Raw genomic sequence first — 18,288 nt, forward strand, 5'->3', positions numbered from 1 at the left:
TCCATTATTTCCAGGTTTATTGCAGCTCTAAAGCAACCAGGAAACACACAAGCACATACATAATTACATTTAACAGTTGGAATACAAAATTTTAATTTAATACAGGTTCACACAGAGGAGACAGTAACAGAGAATTCATTGAGAATATCAAGGAATTCGTACACATACATAATAAATACATTGCATACAAATGTCAAGGCAGACTGGCAGCCATGATGTGTGCATGGTTCAATCAATCCTCTCAGTGTGGATTAAGGCTTTAGGTGACCGAGGACGGCAGGAGATAGAATATGCATTCGTTTGTGCGCAATGGAAATACTTTTTACACATGGCCGCCGCTCTCTCTTAACTTGGCTTTTAAAGGGGGCGTGGCAGTTACACAGCTGGACGAGTATTATGCAGATGTGGGGCATTGTGATGTCATAAGATAACGATGATGCAGAAGAGGACTGACGATGTGTTTCAGCAGCTTCAGTGTTTTCTGAGGGGAAGAGGAGCTCCCGTTACCACAGACTCTTTTTAACTATGCACAACTTGTATATTCACAAAACCTTTTGAAGTAAAAAGTAAAGCTGAAAAGCATCATGTGTCTCCTCCAACGTTTCAAGTCTACAGCTGATGTTTCATACACAGAGGAGAGAATTGGCAGGTTCCTCGTTTGCTAAGATGCAAAATCACAGAAAATCCTTAAGCACAAATAAATACACTTGTTAAATACATATTTAAGTGCACATAAAGACAAAGCGCTTTGGTCTGATCAGGTCTGAAGCACGGACGAGCAGAGACTCAGTTTGTCGTGTGAGAAACAACAACTAAAGGCAGAGAGAGGAGAGAGAACGAGACGTGGCCGTGCCAGCAGAGAGCGGATGTGCATGTTTCTGCAAATCAGAGTCCATGTGTGCCGTCATGCATCGTCTTCCGAGCGTCTGTCGCTCGTCAGCCTCTCTCGCTCTCGGTGCCGCTGGATGGCTCGCCAGATGCGGCAGAGGACTCCGCCCCTGAGGGGAGAAGCAGGTTAAAAATGGCAGACAGATGTAGGAGGGTATGAGACTTAATGTGCGGTTGTAAATTAAAATAAGATTAAAATAAGTGCTGTGACCTCACCTTCATCATCATCTCTTGAAAGATATTTTATCAGGCTGTGAATTTTACTGCTGAAACTAAATCTCAGACACGGGAACATTTCAAGGCATTTTGGGGACCTGAGGCAAAAGTGGCCTAATGCAACGTCCCTGTCAGAGATTTGGTTGCGTCACCAGTGGCAGGAATTGAATTTGTGCAAAACAATTACAATTAAAAGCCATAAAAAGCTAAAAACACTTTCCTTGGCACCTTGGAGGCCATTTAAAGTAAACAAACGCAATGCAAAGTGTGCTAAAGTAAAAACATCCCTCAGGGAAACCTTGATTTTGCAGCGAGATCGCCATTTATTTACAGTCTACGCCCAGGAAACGCAGATATATAAGAGAGGAGATACCGTAGACGTAGAGAGCGGAGGTCATCTTTGGTAACGTCAGTCAGAATGTCCGTCAGCGTGTATTCCTCCAGAACAAACTGGGAAAGAAAAACAAAGAGGACCAGCTGTGAGGCAGTCGGTGCTAACGAACGAAAGGAAATACGCTGTTCAGGTACTGCACCTTATCTATGGTGTCAGCGTCCGCCCCCTGCTCCTTCAGCCAGTCCACGAGCTGCTTGTCCGGCTCGTGGTCCGCTGGGATTTGGAAGATGGACGGAGGTGAAATGTCTGAAAGAGAAAAATAAAAAAGATTTAGAGACAAATGCATGAGAAAGAAGACGGTAGATGCGTCCGGGTGTTTACCTGGTGGTCTGTGTCGGACTCTGACCAGCTCCAGGTCGTGTGTTCTCTGCTGCAGCGTCACCTTCAGGACCTGCTGATACTCCTTCTCCTTTTGCAGCAGCTCCTCCAGCAGCCTGCAGGGGGCAGGGGTTTCTCCTTATTATCGTGAAAACGTCTACGTGTTTTAATTGTTGACGAAATCTAATGTAACGTGAGGTTTTTCTGTGGATGTTCGTGTATCTGTCGCTCTGGTGCTCTGGTGTCGTCATTCTGTGGTTTTTAGAGAAACCCAGTGTTTGTGCGCAGCCCTGGAGCTTCTGCTTTTTCTTAATATAATTGTGGGAGTGTTCTCTGGTGAGGGCACATTCTTCTCCACTTCCAGTCACGGATGTGAGAAGAATTTCATCATCACAACGCAATCAGCGCACGATATGTGGGACTACCTGGGGCAATATTCTGTGCGTGTGTGTGTCTGTTGGAAAGTACGTGTTGAAATTTTGAAACGGAACTACCCAGCCTTAATTTAATCACAACAAAGAAAATGACTGCCTCCGCCGAACACATAGCTTCTGCACAAGGGCTGGAGTTATGAATTAAAACTGATGACCTTGTCCTCGAGTCCAAATTAATGTTTGTATCGGATAAGAGGAAATTCCCTCGTGTCCCTCGAGGACAGACGGATGGAAAAACTGGTTTTCTGTGTTTGCGTGCGTTCACCTGTTCGTTTCCTGTTTGAGACGTCCCAGCTGAGCTCCCAGCTGCTGAGGTGAGCGCTGGTGCTCGTGGGAGTGGGCAGAGTTTAGCGTGCTGACAGCAGAGTGGACGGGGTCGGTTGTAGTGCCAGGGTCGTCGGCGTGCGGAGCTAAAACGGGACCGAATTCCGCTTCCTCCTCATCCACCTCGTCTTCCTTCTCCGCTCCCTCGCACTCGGACGCCGGGCCGAAGTGGGTCTGTAGCTCTGTGGTGAGAGTTTAAAGGTCAAAGGTTGAGGCCACAGACAAAGAATGCACATCCAAAAAAAAACTGGTGTTGTCATCATCAATATTTTACAGTTAAATAAAGGTTCATCAAAAAAGAATTAACTTGAAAATAGAAAAACAACCGTATATACAAATACTCCGAAAAACACATTTGTTTTATTCATGCATTCAAATTCAAATTCATTCTAACAGCGACTCTAAATGTTTGCGTGTGTCCACCAGAAGCAGCCAGAGCTCAGTCTGAGCACCCACCTGGTATCAGGATGGTGATGGCGGCCTGCACGGCTCGGCGGATGATGTTGTCCATGGCGAACATCCAGTGGGGCTTAATGTGATGGTTCCTCAGGACCTTGTTCACCTGAGAAGCAGAAACAGATGAGACTAACTTCAAATCTAAAATCAGAGATATCACTTCCTCGATTTGTTTTGTTTAAGTCTATTTGAGAATAATTGGGGAAGAAAAGATTTGTAATTTTTTGGCATTTCCGTAAATCATAAATCATTGGTTTTACAACATTAATTCAAATTGACCTTCAATATTTCTTAATTCCACCACGGTCCTTGATTCAATGAAACTTTGTCATAAATGTTACAAACATAATTGTGAATTGTACAAACTAATGAGAAGATTCACATTAAGTCTCCAGTATGTAGAAACTATTGGCAGTAATGGAATATATCAGAATAGAATAATTAAGTTTTTATTATTACAGCATCTGTGTTTAAGTTAACTTTAGAAATGTTGCCTTAAGATTAAGACATTTAAACATTTTTAAATATATTTGCTCTCTCAGCTGTTTGAATCGCTGTGGTACATTCCTGCACCGAGCTGCTGTTTTCTACCATCATCAGTTTTTGAGCCAGTGTGTGTGTGTCTGTGTGCGCGTGTGTGTGTGTGTGTGCTGACCGAGTCCTGGAAGCCAAACAGCACCAGCTGGATCTGGTTGATGGAGGTGGAGTCGAAGTCCAGGTCCAGCTTGAGCTTGGAGATGGTGGCGGCCATGACGCGCCGCTCGGGGGAATGGATGAAGTCTCGCAGGATGCAGATGATCTGTTTGATGTGATCGACGGACAGCTGGAGCTCCTCACTGCCCTACATGCACACACACACACACACACACACACATTCAGATATGTGTTGAAACACTGGAAGGTAACGTTGAGTGTTTAATCACTGTGTGAGGACACTTAAACATAATTTGTCCCCTCGCCTCTTATAGGACGGTCACTTTTTCCAAAAGTCACCTTTGAATGATTCTTTTGAATTTGTCTCTGAATCATTTCTAAGTTCATAAACTCATTTTACTTTTTTTATTTCATTTGACTGAAAAGTCATGAGGACACAGAATACGTCAGGTGGGTAATGAGCACCCTCTGCTGGATCACAAGGCAAACTACTTCAGTGTGTTGTACATTTCCAATTCCAACAAATCATTTCAGATCAAATATGAACGCAAAGTGAAAGCCCAAGTCTCTTACACTGACTGAACCATTGCAACTTAATCCTTCCCTAAACCTAATTCTAACCTGAACCTCGGCTTCAAGTCTAACCCTCTGTCTGTGTCTATGAGGAGACGCTCTTTCCCAAAAAACGTCTTTTCTCCAGTAGATCCTACAACTGGTCCTCACAAACCCAGTAGTACGGGCGCTGACACACACCTGGATGTGGTTCTCCTTGAGGTTGGAGATGACCTTCTCCTGGTCGTCGTTGAGGACCTTGTAGAGGATGGAACGTCTCTCGCTGTCCTTCTTCAGCAGGAACAGGCCGCCGTCCCTGTCCTCAGGGGAGGGGGGGGCACTGCGGTCCTCCGACACTGACCCCTCATCTGGCACACTGCAACACACACACACACACACACACACAGTTATCTCACAGTGATATAAAACAAGACAATGAGGACACTCATGATTTACAACTGTGTGATGCTCCGTTCTGTTTATTTGCGGATACAAGCCTCTCCTGGCGACTGTGTGTGCCCAGGAAAGTTCAAGAGGCAGCGTGAGTCAGCGCCGCAAGTCGTGCACGTATGTACACACACGTGCAGATGCGTGTGTGCTGGTGCATGTGTGTGTGTGTGTGTGTGTGTGTGCTCAGCCGTCAGCTGAAGCTCATAAACTGATCAGACCTCATTATGTCAGTGTAGTAAAAGGTAGTGGAGCACAGTGAGAGCACAATAAGGCCACCTGCCAGCCAAACACACACAAACAGACACACACACGTATGCAAACACGCGCACATTCATTCACATCTTTCCACACAAACTGTTCAAATATTTAGATTCATCTCGTGGTTTTTTCATTTTCTGAATCTGATTTGAGTCAAAGATCTTTTTTTTTTTTTGCAGTGACACAAACTAGATCTGAGATGTTTGAGGATCCTGAACACACGTGCGCACCTCAGGTAGTTGGAGTTGGGGGGTTTGAGCAGGTTCTCGGAGCCCGAGCTCTTCTTCTTCTGGAAGAAAACATCGTGTTTGGAGTCACAGTCCGGGCTAACGGAGCCGTGTTCGCTGCTGCTGCTCCCTGTGGCCTCGCACTGCAACTGCACCGGCAGGGAGACATTGTGGATGTAGTCTGCAAATAACACACACACGTAGGAAAGTCTTGACTTGTACATTTTGCTCAGTCTTTGATCGAATTATTCTTTTTGGGTTTTAAAATGATTGAATAATAACATGAAAAACAATCATTTCTCTGTGCGTTTATGAACCTGATGGTTTGAAGGCGATCTTGCTCTTCTTGCCCTTCACGTTGTGCCTGACGAACATGTCTCTGAGCAGGTCTGAGGCGATGGCTCTCTTGTGGGGGTCGGGCTCAAAGCAGCGCAGGATGAACGACTTGGCGTCCAGCGACAGAGACTCGGGGATCTCTGGGTGGATCTTGAACATACCCACCTGTGACGCAGAGTTCAATCAAAACCACGATGACAGCAGATTTAGAAAGGGCTTAAACTGTAAACTTAAATGAACCTGAGTTAAGACCAACCTTAAACATGGCCGCCTGTGGTTCCCCCAGCTCATGAAAGGGCGGTTTCCCGGTGGCCATTTCTATGATGGTGCATCCGAGGGACCAGATGTCAGCCGGGGCCCCGTACCCTCGAGGGCCCTTATCGATGATTTCTGGAGCCATGTACTGCAGCGTACCTGAGGAACACACGAGGTGCAGCAGTTAAACTCAGGCACGGTGAGAGGAGTGAGATCTATGAGCGTGTGTGATTTGGTGCAGCTGGACAGAAGTGAAGGGGACTGTCGGGCCTTGGCGGAGGAATGTGGCCTCATGGAGCCATTCTCGTTTTATAATTACGTCTTATTTTGTCTGTGGCCTCTGATTCTGAGCAGATTTGGCATTTGTGCTCTAAATACTGATGTAAACAGAGAGCGAGAGAGAGAGGGAGCTATAAAAAGATCAGAGTCAGAGGAGCAGCAGAGGAGAAATGAATAAGTACACACACACACACACACACACACATATATATACACACCTGCTAATGAAAGGTAAACACCATTCTGCCTCTGCTTGATTAGCTAATCTAATTACGCACCTCGCTGGCTGCTGGAGACGACCAGATGGCGAGTGAATGTCCGCATGTTCGTAGGCGCTCGTGTGTCTGGGTGTTTCCATAGCCGCCGATAGTGGCTCATGACATTTTGAGGGTCATTCGATATTTACACTTAGTCTGAGACTTGGTGTGAGTCCGCAGCATTTCTACGACTCCACTTATGAAGCCCAGACTGAATTACACACTGATGATGTGCGACGGCACTTTACTGAGATGCTTTTATTCTCTGTGAGTTCAATCTGTAATCTGGGAGATTGAGTTACGAATAAAATGCATGTTTATGTTTTCCTTTTGTGTGCAAGATATCAGCGATTAGTTGCAGGAAGAAATAAGCATAAATAAGTTACCGGTGAAAGTTTCTGTACAGGGGTTGACCCCTGCCAAACGTTTCGAGGTACCGAAGTCGGAGATCTTCAAGACGCCACTGTAGGTGTTCACCAAGACGTTATCACCCTGATGGAAAAAGACAGATAGATAGAGAGACAGTTAATATCTTATATAATCAGCTGTTATCTCCTAATCTGCTTTTTTGTCGAGGCAGGAAAAACGAAGGTGTAACTTGACATTTTGACGCGTCATAGACGTTAAACCACAGACGATATTAATAACGTTAACGGAGGCTGTGATTTTGTTCGGTGGTTCTATTTAAAGGCTCCCGCTATAACATGTGTTTGCTCAGTGGTAGATCAGCTGAATGAAACAGAGTTAAATTACTTACACCTGAAATGTCAAAATGTCTGCTGTGAAAAATATCTTTCTCTTGTTGCCTCTCAGAGTAAAGTTTAAGAACTCGCTGTCAAGTTTTATTTTGCGTTAGATGAGATCTTATTTTGGTTCAGACTCTTCTTGAGGCTTGTTATCATGACAACAAACTAGACGCTATGTCAACATCCCGTGCACCTTGATGTCTCTGTGGACGATCTGGTTCTCGTGCAGGTACCGGAGCCCCTCCAGGATCTGTCTGGTGTAGAAGATTATCGTCGCCTCTTTCAGCGGACCCCATTTCGACCGCAGCAACGCCGACAGGCTTCCTGGAGAGAGGAGAGAAGGAGTGTCCAAAACCTATCATGAAATGGGAAGACGACCAAGCAGTTAGAGAGACCGCCCAGTAACCCAGAGGTCACAAGACATCGATCTCGAAAATACACACTCAGCGAGAATATCTCCCCGCCTGCTCAGGTACGTTGAAATCAAGAGAATCAAAAAATTCAAAACATGGATGAAGAAGTAATGATTTGTTCTCCACGTGTTTCATATTCATCTTTTGAGGTTTTTGATAAATGTCCTTTAATACATTTTGTCTGTGCTGTAGGACAAGAAGTAAAGTATTTGTCTTTGCTACCTCTCACACAATACTTGTACAGCACAGTTTCTTTCTGTCGGGTACACACACACCTCCAGGCACTTGTTCCATGAAGATCTTGATGTATCCGTTCTCAGAAACAGATCCCAGGTACTGAACGATGTTCCTGTGCTTGAGGTACTTGTGAAGGGCGATCTCCTCGTGAAGCGGCTGCGAGTATCTGATTCACAGAAAGAGAAAGAGTTCACAGGAAGTTTGGACGACTGGTTTAAATCATCAGGAGATCAAATTGTACATTTTCTCTCAAACACATTTGAACACGCACCTTTCTGCTTTTTCAAATGCAGAGAAGAGTTAAATTCAATTCAATTAAGTTCAGTTAACACCCACCTGCTGTCTCTCTCTGGAATCTCCTTGATGGCGATTCGGACCTGGTTGCTGAGGTCTCTCCCAGCGTACACCACTCCGTAGGTTCCGCGCCCCAACACCACCCTGTCCTCCGTCTCATCGGTGTCATACTCATACTGTTAACACACACAAATACTGTAATATAATGTCATCATGTACTGGCTGCAGTTACTCCAACACAAGTAAGTGTAAACCCCGCTGACCTCCAGTGTGTCTCCGTCTCCCTCCCCCTCCAGCTCCACAGAATTTCCTGTCCCGTCAGATATCATCTCCTTCACCATGGAGCAGAATCTGAAGCACACAAACACAATTCACAGCTCTCGGGTCATGTTGTGATACAAATGCACATCCGTACTATACAAACACAGACACAAACACAGACACAGACACACACACACACACACACACCTATACAGACACATCTAGAGGTGTGTGTCCTCACCGACCGCACTGCTCCTCAGTGGAGAAATAGATCTGGAAGTCGTCTGAGTTATCGTGGACGTAGAGGAAGCAGCAGCGCTCGTCAAACTTGCTGATGCTGCAGGAAAGTTGGATCAGAAAGAAGTTATTAAAAAATACTTTAAAAATTATATATATATATAAATAAGTGACTTATTTAGATTTAAAATGTTATATTTGACATTTCAAGTGTAGAATTTAAAAAGATCTATTGAAATATAATAAATCTAATATTCAACATGCCTCTGAAACCGTACCTGATGCCTTTTATGGACATTGCAGTGAAGTTCCACTCGTGTATACCTTTCTGTAACAAAAGTGATTTCACATTTTTAAGTTGCAAACTTGTTCATTTAATTTTATCAATAAATCAACTCTAACAACTCAGACAAGCTCAGTTTCAATCGTGTCAAATTTTCTGCACATTTTCTATGTATTTATGAACAAAATCCGGTTTTAAACCCGGCAGGTGCAATAATAACATTCTCACAGTTTCAGCAGGAGAAACGTGCCAGATGGAGACGTTCTTCTCTTCTGCCTCGTTGTTAATGGAAACATACGAGGGCTGGTAAACCTTCGTTGGCTCCAGAATCAACACCTGAGAAAGAAAGATGAAAAGACGTGTTTGGCTCTGAATGCTGCATCTGTCGGAGCGTGTGTCAAATTGAGAATTTCGTACCGGAAACCGCAGTCGATTGGTGGTGCGCTGCGTCGCCTCGACAATGATGTCCATCCAGAAGTTCAGTCTCTCCCTCTGAGGAGAATGCTCCAAGTTTTGCTTCTTGAACCTCTGGATCAGCTGCAGGTTCTGCACCACCGACCGCAAATACCTGGAAGATAAAGAAGATGAAATGAATCCGCAGATTGAGATTGATTATTCCGATTTTTGTGCCGTGCCCGAAGGGAAACCAGAGCTGCTGAGTTGAAACTTTAAATAAATGTGTTTACCAGAGAGGTGGCTTCAGTTTGAAGAGCTTCTCTGCAGCCTGAGTAGCTTTGGGGATGTCGCTGGCCAACATGCTGACAGTGAAGAACTGTCCCACGTCCCAGTAGTTGTTCATTTTCTCCAGGGATCCTTTTCGTCCCAGCAAACTGTTCAACCTCACACCTAAGACATCATCGTATCAGTATCGATGAAGTGGGAAAACAACCGTTTGTCGACGAGCGTCACGTTCAGGGTCCTCTCACCTATTTTCCTCAGTTCGATGGAGCTCTCAAACTGCTGACCAGCCACGATGAGCAGGACGGCCAGGTTGATGCCGGAGTAGAGGGTGGGCTGCAGCTCAAAACCCTTCCTGTACCTGCAGGTGGAGGACGGCACATTATGAATGAACACGCCGGACGACGTAGACCACGGCACACACAGCGTTTTGCTCCTGTGCTCTTACCACTGAATGGCGTTGTCTCTGTTTTTCATGTCTTTGCAGTCAGAGTCCAGAAAGATGTCCTTGTATATTCGTCCACAGAGGCAGAACATGTCGGGCGCAGGATGCTCACATGACTGCAGCACCTGTAGCATCACTGTCAGAGCCTGCTCCCTGTCTCCAGGACTGTTCCTCCTGCACAGATACACACGCTGACTTGTTGCATTTCATTTACATAGGAGATGGAAAAGCCTGAAAATCAGCAATGAACATTTAAAAGACAAAATAAGTCATTTTGTGCATGAAAAAGTTGTGTTGTTGTTGTTGTCTACCTATTGAGAGCGAAGGCGTAGTGGAACTGGATCATGGGCTGAGTCGCCAGATCACAAGTCGGCAACATTTCCAGGGTTTGCACCAACTTCACCATGGCGTCATAGTCCTGGTGGTCGGATGGAAGATTTAGTTCGTGTTTGAAGTAAAGATGGATTAAATGCTCCCGTGTTGTGTTAGTACCTGAATGTCTCTGTAGGAGAACAGCAGGTTCATGACGATGTCCTGTGTGAGGACCTCGGTGTTGTCGATCCGGAGCTTGATGCGGGAAAGTTCCTTGGCCAGTTCCTCTCCCTGATATTTCTCCCTGGCCTTTCTGATGTCGTTCAGCAGGGTGTCCTTAAAGGACGCGCTGAGGATAACAAGAGAGAGGACAGAGACCATGAGGCTCACAGAGGTTAAAATACGTGCTGGGACACGCTGTCCTCAGCTCCAGTTGAAGTTGACGTCCTGTATTCACTCTCACCAGGATGTGACGTGGATGTCCTTCAGCAGGCTGGTGAAGCGGTCGGTCAGGGGGACGCAGAGCGGCCCCAGCAGGTTGTCCCAGCTCGGCTGCATGTACTCGCTGGCCCTGCGCTGGGCGTCGCTCTCGCAGCACATGTACTCGTGGTTAGGAGTCACGATGTAGGGGATGAAGTAGTAGTTTCCACTGGAGGCCTGAGAGAAGACAGAACATGATGTAAACACATTACAGCTGCATGTGGGATGCTGAGAATGATGCCGGGCTTAAAAGCAGTTCAAGCAGGAGCGTGGATTAGAAAGTGATTCATGAGGAGGATCAGATGTTTAGTGGAATCAGCAAACTAATCCACACAAACACAAACTCTGCAACTCAACATCTTCTTCCTCTTTCTTTTAACCTTCTCTTCTTCCACCCTGGTTTTGTTTTCGTCTGATTTAAAGTATTTATTACGATGAAAGATCCTCCATTTTGTTATTTTACCTCCTATCGAGGAATTTTCATTATTTTCTCCAACTTCCCATCTTGCCAGCAGGAGGATTTAATTTGTTATTCATGCAACATGTCATGGGAGGCTCATTGGTTTCAGCCCCGCTTCCATGTCTGTTGTTGTTATTATTAGTCTTGGACAAAATCTCCCAGCATGCTTTGGTGCAGCATGGTACCTACTTTGTTGCGCAATCCAGAGCCTCTGTACTCTGGAGGCAACTGAACCCAGGGAAAACCTAATGCAGGAGGACGAGTGGCCTGTGCCCCACACACACACACACACACACACACACACACACACGCACACATACACACAAACACACGCACACACACACAAACACACACACAAACACAATACACTCTCATTAAAAAAACATTTGCTATAAATAATGCCACTAATAATGCAATGGTACAATTCAGGAGGCTTGCATGTGTGTGTTTCTGTGTGTGTGTGTGTGCGTGTGTGTGTGTGTGTGTGTGTGTGTAACTGTGTGCCTACATGCACGTGTGTGAGGACCAGCAACACAAGTCACGAATACTATTTCCACACATTGGCTTGAGACTGTGCACATAAATCACAACGAAGCACACACACACACACACACACAGAAAATAACTTGCCGTGTTTTTCTGCGCCACCATGTCCTGCAAGGAGAAACAACAGAGAGCGTGTCAGAGTGGATTTGGTTTGTGTGAGCGTGCATGTGTGCATGTGTGTACTGTTGTGTTACACGGCCACATAACTACTTGAAACAGCTGTTTTCCCCCCGGCAGCACAGACGGACTGTACCACACACACACACACACACTGACCAGCAGGCACACACACTCATCACACACACTAGTCTGTAAATAACTTAGTGGATGACTTTGTTCTAAGGAGGCGCAGAGGTATGGCATCCAGGAAGTGTGTGTGTGTGTGTGTGTGTACCTTCAGTGACTGTGCAGTGTCGGGGTCAGTGTCGTGGTACAGGATGACATTGTTGGCCATGTCGAAACTCTCCCTGACGCCCAGGTGGTAAAACAAAGAGGGCTGCCGAAACACGTCACTCATATCCACCACGGCGATGTCTGGAAGGAGGGAGATTAAGAAGAGGAGGGTGAAAACAACACGATCGTGTCTGTAAGGTCACAGTTTGACCTTCACACAATCCCACTCTGTGCACAAATAAGACGAGGGCATTCTTAAAGCTTGAAATCCATCGGGCCTTGAGCAAATCACTGACGTCCGAACTTATACAAAAAGGCAGAAAATCTTTATAAAGTAAATTCAGTATTTTGCTTTGCTTCTTTCTCTTCCATCTCTGTTTGGTGATGGTTTTTCTTTTGTGTCTCTGGACAAGAGTTTGAAGGCCTTTTTATCCTCTGCAGCATTATGAGAGGAGAAAGAAGAAAGTTGGGTGTCATCCTTCCGGGAGATGGAGTTTTCTTTTAATTAATTGCAATTCCGATAAAAAAGAACAGTTTAAAAATACCTCAAGGATACCAGATAATATGAATCTGTGTGCAGACATTAACAAACCACATCTTTCTGCTCGGGAAGCCTTCATTTAAAGGTTATACTCATGAAGCAACAAATAACTCAATGCAAATAAAATATATGTTGATTCTGCACGTATATAAATAACCTGAATGATGAACAGGTAAACTCTCTGTCTCTCGGCGGGATGTTAATAAAACTGGGTTTTCTATCTGAGCTCACTCCATCATCCAGTCTCGTTCAAAACCTTTTATAGAACAGACACTCGGAAGTTTGTTTTATGACCCACATGTTGGCTTATACATTAGAAAACATCCTTTCATTCTTCATCTGGTTTCTTTAACGCTTTTGCAAAGTCATCCCATTAAAACTGCAGCTTGTGGTGCATCCACAATAACGTCTAATAGATTCTTCCAGGTCGTTCTGACTTGATTTGAAACTTTGCTTTTGGTTTTTCTAACTAATCTCGTGTTGCATATGTTGTGGAGTTTGTGTCTCCCACTCTAAATTGTCACATGTTTCTTTGTGATGTATTGTTTGGTGCCCCTGGGTGTTTGGAAACTTGTTTTTATTGAAGTTGTTATCTTTATTATTGGCTCATCTAAGGTATCAGCTGACACTTTTCATAAATCACGTCTAACATTTAATGACTAATGCAAATTTACCACATCAGGTTTTATAGCTCGAGCCATGCTACAGACGTGCACGTGCATGTTGGAAACACTTGGTGTAACATTGTTTCAACAGGTTTTTTTATTGCGTAACTGTTGTTCCACAGACTTTTACGCAACTTTGGACAAACAGGAGACTTTTGAAAGAGTTCGAGCGGGGATCACTTTGTCTTCTCACCTGCATCGTAGAAACTGTCCAGCACCGACGTCTCTCCGAAGTCCAGCCTCCCGAAGGTGACGGTGGTGAGCAGCGCGCTCTCGGAGTCGCAGGCTCTCTGCAGACACTGCAGAGCTCCGGACTCGGGGCTGCTCGCCATCACCGCCTTCAGCCCGTCGTTCAGCACGTACACGGCCCGCAGGGAGCGCTGCTTGAACGCGGGACTGGGGCTGGACACGTCGCCCCTCTCCACGCTCGCCCCGGCGGAGTGCTCCCCTGCCATGTCGGCCACCTGCGCGCTTTGCCCCGATTCCATAGCGCGAACGTGGGGAGGCTTTGGTGCGTAATCTCCTGTCCTCTCCGGTTTCCTTCCACCTTTCCTTTCGGGTTTACTCCTCTATTCTCTCTTCTCCTCCGTCTTCTCGTCCCGTCGCTCACTCCGTGCCCACCTGTCGTCGCTGGAGCGGAGCGCGTCTGAGTTTGTCCCCGCGCACCTCCGCCTCATTAACCCACATCATGTGCCGATTATCTCGCCCCAGGAACTCCAGCTTCCCCCAGACTGGATCCGACTAGATCACCGAGAGAGAGGGAGAGAGAGAGGAGGAGGAGGTGCGGACTAAGGGAGGAGAGCTAGGTGATGTATTTATTCTCCTTAATTTGGGACTCGATCGCCTCCAAGCCGCTTTTGACGCTTTTCCTCGGGGACAGTGTTTATTCTGCGGGACACAATCAGCCCCTCACACAGTCTGTAATGTTATCACCGCGTCTCTGGATGTCTAAATATAAAACTGTGCGTACTTTACGCGCCGGACGCACCAGCCAAGTTATTCTCAGTTGTCCTCAACAGCCAATAGGGATTCAAATATATTATACTCTTCAACTTTCCCTCCGCTCTGTGTTGTCCATTTTTTTTCTTACAGGTCTATTTCAGTAAGTAAGGGGCCAGTTTACGCAGTTTACGCTCTGTTCCTTCTTGGATTAAAGCTACGTGATCTCTGAGTACACTGCTGGTATGTGTTAATAAGACACTGACTGAGGTGCCAGAGACCATCAATCTCATTATGACAGAAAGGACACATGCTACTGGACCCGAAGTGGAGTTGAGAGTAGCCACTGGTCCTTTCTGAATATCTGCAGTAAAGATAGGAGTTTCCTTATGGATCCAAATTGACAAAATATAAATGTTTTAACTGTGACATCATTATAATTTTCAAGTTATTGTGACCGTCTTCTCTAAATTGGTTTGTGTAATCTGTCTCTTGAAATTTCCCCAACTTTATAAAAGTAAGTTCGGCTCATGTGGCTCAAGTTCCTCTACAAGAATACGTCAGGGTTTCCAGTTGTTTTTATCGTGTCTCATTTACATGCAAACAATTCTGTTCTCTTTATTGTGCAATAGAAGAATCTGGACTTTCACTTCTGCTTTAGTGACCGCACGCACACACACACGCACACACACACACACACACTGCTCTATAACTGCCATTCATAATGAAGCACCGATTCACTTAAAAGAATAAAATATGCACGCGTACAGTACATAATAGCATCTTTATTACACTGAAATATAAAAGTATATATATTTATCACTATCTTGGAGAAACAGGACCAAGTCAAGAAAACAACTTGTAGCCTCAGTTGTAGCAGTTTTCTCGTTGTCATACGACAGAAAGAAAGAAAGAAAGAAAGAAAGGAAGAAAGAAAAAGAAAGAAAGATTTGGAGTAAAGCAGGAAGGCCACAGTGACGGGTTGCCATAGACTCTGTGCACATACATATATGAACGGGAGGCAAACAGTCGTACACACACATGTTTGAACACGTTTCCATCTTCCTGTGAGGACGTCTCACCACATTCCTCAAACACTGTTCTCAACTTTAATCTTCAGCTGCTGTTTGACATCAGGTGGATCCTGGTCTGAGCTGTGGGATGAGATGTGATCAGCACAGCTGTTTCATGTTGTTATAATGGAAAAGTGCCAAAGCAAAAACAAAAGAAGTCAAACTTATGCTTTTGGTCGAGTTTGGTGAGTTCAAAAAAACATAGATCGGCATGTTCGTGTGGTGACGTGTGCTTCTCTTGAAAATCAATTTGAAGCCAAGTAATGAAAGATTCTCAGGTTGTCAGTCGGAATGTAAACGTAACTTGTCATCAGATTTTAGCCGCTGGGCTCTGAGATTGTTTTCCTTTCCTCAAACGTAAGGACGTTAATTTGTTGAATCGCATTTGTCCAGATTCTCTTTAGCCGTCAATAAATAAAGTCGTCTTCCAGCAGTCTGCGCTCGATCATGTGTTTATGGGGGGGGCAGTTAAATAAGTTCAATGTTGAGTTTTGGAGGTAACGTAGTCAGCTGTTTGGACAGAATCGAGCTGTTTCCTTCATTTCCAGACATTAAAGTGGAATCAGTCTTCTTATCTAACTGTGCTTTGAGAAAGTAAAAAAGTTTTTTCCCAGAATGACAAACGACTCGTCGAAATAGCACCTACAGCGTCAGAACTTGTCCTGTGGGTTAGATTTGATTCATGCTTGTAGTCCTAAACAGGAATTTGAAATAATATGACACCAAGGGGAACAGAAAGAACGCCTGTGTTGTCAGCGGCTGATGCTTCACAATGACCTGCCTGCAGTGTACGATAGAAGCATCAACACACAGCGCGCACAACATGTTTATGAATAATACTGATGCTAATGATGTGCTTCAATTTGGGTTTTAACCTGAATCAGAACCGGTGACCGTGACGTCACTTAGCAGGTCTAACACCTGGGTCCTCACATGGATGGAAAACAAGAGACACACACGAGGCCGAGGCCACAGAGAGGCCACAGACCGGCTCAGAGGTCGTCTGCTCCTCCGGGCTACGGATGTCCAGTCCAAACTTTACTTCGCACTCGGGAAAAACAAAAAGTACCGGTGAGGTTGCCACGACAACCGCAGCTCTGTCGCCGCGGGCCGTCAGTCAGTACCGGTGGCACAGCGAGCTCTGACGAAGACAACGGTGAACCGAACAGAGAAGCCTTTTTTAAAAATTAAAAATCAAGACGTAAACACAGGATAAGGCGTGTGGAGGAGGGAGGTGCTGATTCCATGGTGCTGATTGGTTGCTGATGGCGATCGTGATGATCGTTTGGCACAAACGTTTTCTCGGCCAAAGTGTCTCGACCAACAGTGAAAATCTTTTTGAAACACGTGGCCTCCGATGTGGTGATGGGATCAGAGAGCGCCGGTGAGGATGCTTCAGTCGTTATTTCAACAGGTTCTTCTTTATGTGCTCTACTTCCATCTGTGAAGCAAACACACACACAGGCCGCACAGTTTTACAATAACAGACGTTTGACTCTTTAGCTTTATTACATGATAACTTCAATGAAATTATAAAACTGAGAAAACAGCAAATCTGTCTTGTGGATCCTTAAGATTTAACTCTTTGCGTTTCCTTCCTGATTTGCAAATTGAAAAGAATTTTTCAATCCTGCTCAGTTAAATTCTTCTTCTTTGTTGGTGCGTTATCGCCACCTGCAGATCAGTGGAGGAGCGTGAAACAGGAATATGCTCCGTAGTGCCTCTACAGGTCAAAAGCTTTTTATTTGAATCCATTTAACATCTGGAATTAAATGTACAGGTAACAGTTCATATGAATTTATATACGTAAAAAGTTTATTTCCAAGAAAATGAGTTTTGTGTTGAACTGAAAATATAAAAAAAATGAACCTGATAAACTCTCTTTTGAGTCTCACCTGTAAACTGAGACGAATCTTCTTCTCCTCGTCCAGCGCACTGGTCAACTGCTTCATCTCATGCCTGAAGCACACACACACACACACACACACACACACATCATCATCCTGACATGTGACTACACACGTTTGGTCTCACACAGCGATGACGCACGCACTCACCTGTGCTGGCTCTTCAGCAGTTCCACGGAGGTCCTCAGGTCTCTCAGCTGGGTCCTCAGCTCCTCCACCGTCGGCGGGGTCAGGGGCGAGTGCCGGAGCTCGGGGGAGGGGCTCAGTCCCGAGGAGGAAGACTGGGAGGTGGGGCGGAGGGCGGAGTTCGGCGGGGTCAGGACAGTGGGTTTGGTGGGCAGTGGTGCTTTACCGTCAGGCGCCTTTTCAAAACAGGAAGAAGAAACATTCACCTGCTGGTTCTGCTTGAGTTTTGTTTCGAGATTATTTTGTCAACGAGCCCAAGAACAAACTTTCAATCTGAATTCAAAGTGCTGAAAACAATCGAAGATTCAAACATAAACAAGATGACAAAACTTTACTCAACTACAAAGCGACTAATGGAAATCTGAGTGAGATTGATTTGAAGTTTTAAGAATCTGTTGAATGTGTGGAATCAGAGGATCTGCAGTGTGGTGCCCTCTGCTGGATCAAATAAATAATGCGACAGTGTTGAGTGGTCGTACAGGGATGGTGGGAATTCCTTTTCTCAGCGAAACGTCCACAGATCTGAGAGGAACAGCCTCCGGCTCTTCCTTCCCTCTCTCCTTCTCCTTCCTGTCCTCCGCTGCCGGGGAGTCCAGGTCGATACCGGAGAGAGAAGACTGAGAGAGAGACGGAGAGAAAAACGAGTTCATCAAACCATGAAGACGTGAAGTAGCATGTAGACCTTCCATTCTGAGGAGTCTGACTGACACACTCACCGCTGTGAAGATCTGTGAACGAGGTCGGCGGTCCGTCACTCTCGGCCGCGTCGCCGTCGGATGACTCAGTTTCTCCGTAGATGGAACCACCGCGTCCAGGTCCACGTCTGCACAGACACACAACACGAAAACACACATTCCTCAGTAGGTGACACACACATGAAGACAGAGCCCTCTG

General features: G+C 45.4%; 2 protein-coding genes across 7 annotated transcripts in view; both read right to left on the reverse strand.

Moving 5' to 3' along the window:
* Positions 1–14,994, reverse strand: map3k15 (mitogen-activated protein kinase kinase kinase 15). 2 transcript variants are annotated; one of them, XM_069512096.1, is made up of 30 exons: positions 13,483–14,994; positions 12,085–12,224; positions 11,775–11,798; positions 11,334–11,411; positions 10,668–10,861; positions 10,385–10,553; positions 10,204–10,310; positions 9,896–10,066; positions 9,696–9,808; positions 9,456–9,615; positions 9,187–9,337; positions 8,998–9,105; positions 8,765–8,814; positions 8,491–8,586; positions 8,252–8,339; positions 8,031–8,164; positions 7,733–7,860; positions 7,238–7,368; positions 6,685–6,790; positions 5,764–5,921; positions 5,489–5,672; positions 5,175–5,352; positions 4,438–4,612; positions 3,686–3,871; positions 3,031–3,136; positions 2,516–2,756; positions 1,820–1,932; positions 1,638–1,744; positions 1,478–1,554; positions 1–998 (listed from the first exon to the last, which is right to left on the reverse strand). In XM_069512096.1, exons 1-30 carry the CDS (start codon positions 13,775–13,777, stop codon positions 905–907), a joined length of 4,062 nt encoding a protein of 1,353 aa, XP_069368197.1. In that variant the 5' UTR covers positions 13,778–14,994; the 3' UTR covers positions 1–904. The 2 variants fall into 2 exon arrangements, with proteins under 2 accessions (XP_069368197.1, XP_069368198.1); XM_069512097.1 differs by lacking the exon at positions 11,334–11,411.
* Positions 14,994–18,288, reverse strand: part of sh3kbp1 (SH3-domain kinase binding protein 1) — a 22,352-nt gene continuing 19,057 nt past the window's right edge. For all 5 annotated transcript variants that reach the window (XM_069512102.1, XM_069512099.1, XM_069512098.1 and 2 more), the window contains 5 exons: positions 18,111–18,217; positions 17,874–18,011; positions 17,359–17,570; positions 17,197–17,260; positions 14,994–16,742 (listed from right to left, as the gene is read on the reverse strand). In XM_069512102.1, coding sequence (XP_069368203.1) covers positions 16,704–16,742; positions 17,197–17,260; positions 17,359–17,570; positions 17,874–18,011; positions 18,111–18,217 — 560 coding nt within the window. In that variant the 3' untranslated portion in view covers positions 14,994–16,703. The remainder of the gene's footprint in view (positions 16,743–17,196; positions 17,261–17,358; positions 17,571–17,873; positions 18,012–18,110; positions 18,218–18,288) is intronic.

This window comes from Paralichthys olivaceus, chromosome 17 (assembly GCF_024713975.1).
Source record: "Paralichthys olivaceus isolate ysfri-2021 chromosome 17, ASM2471397v2, whole genome shotgun sequence".
NCBI lineage: Eukaryota > Metazoa > Chordata > Actinopteri > Pleuronectiformes > Paralichthyidae > Paralichthys > Paralichthys olivaceus.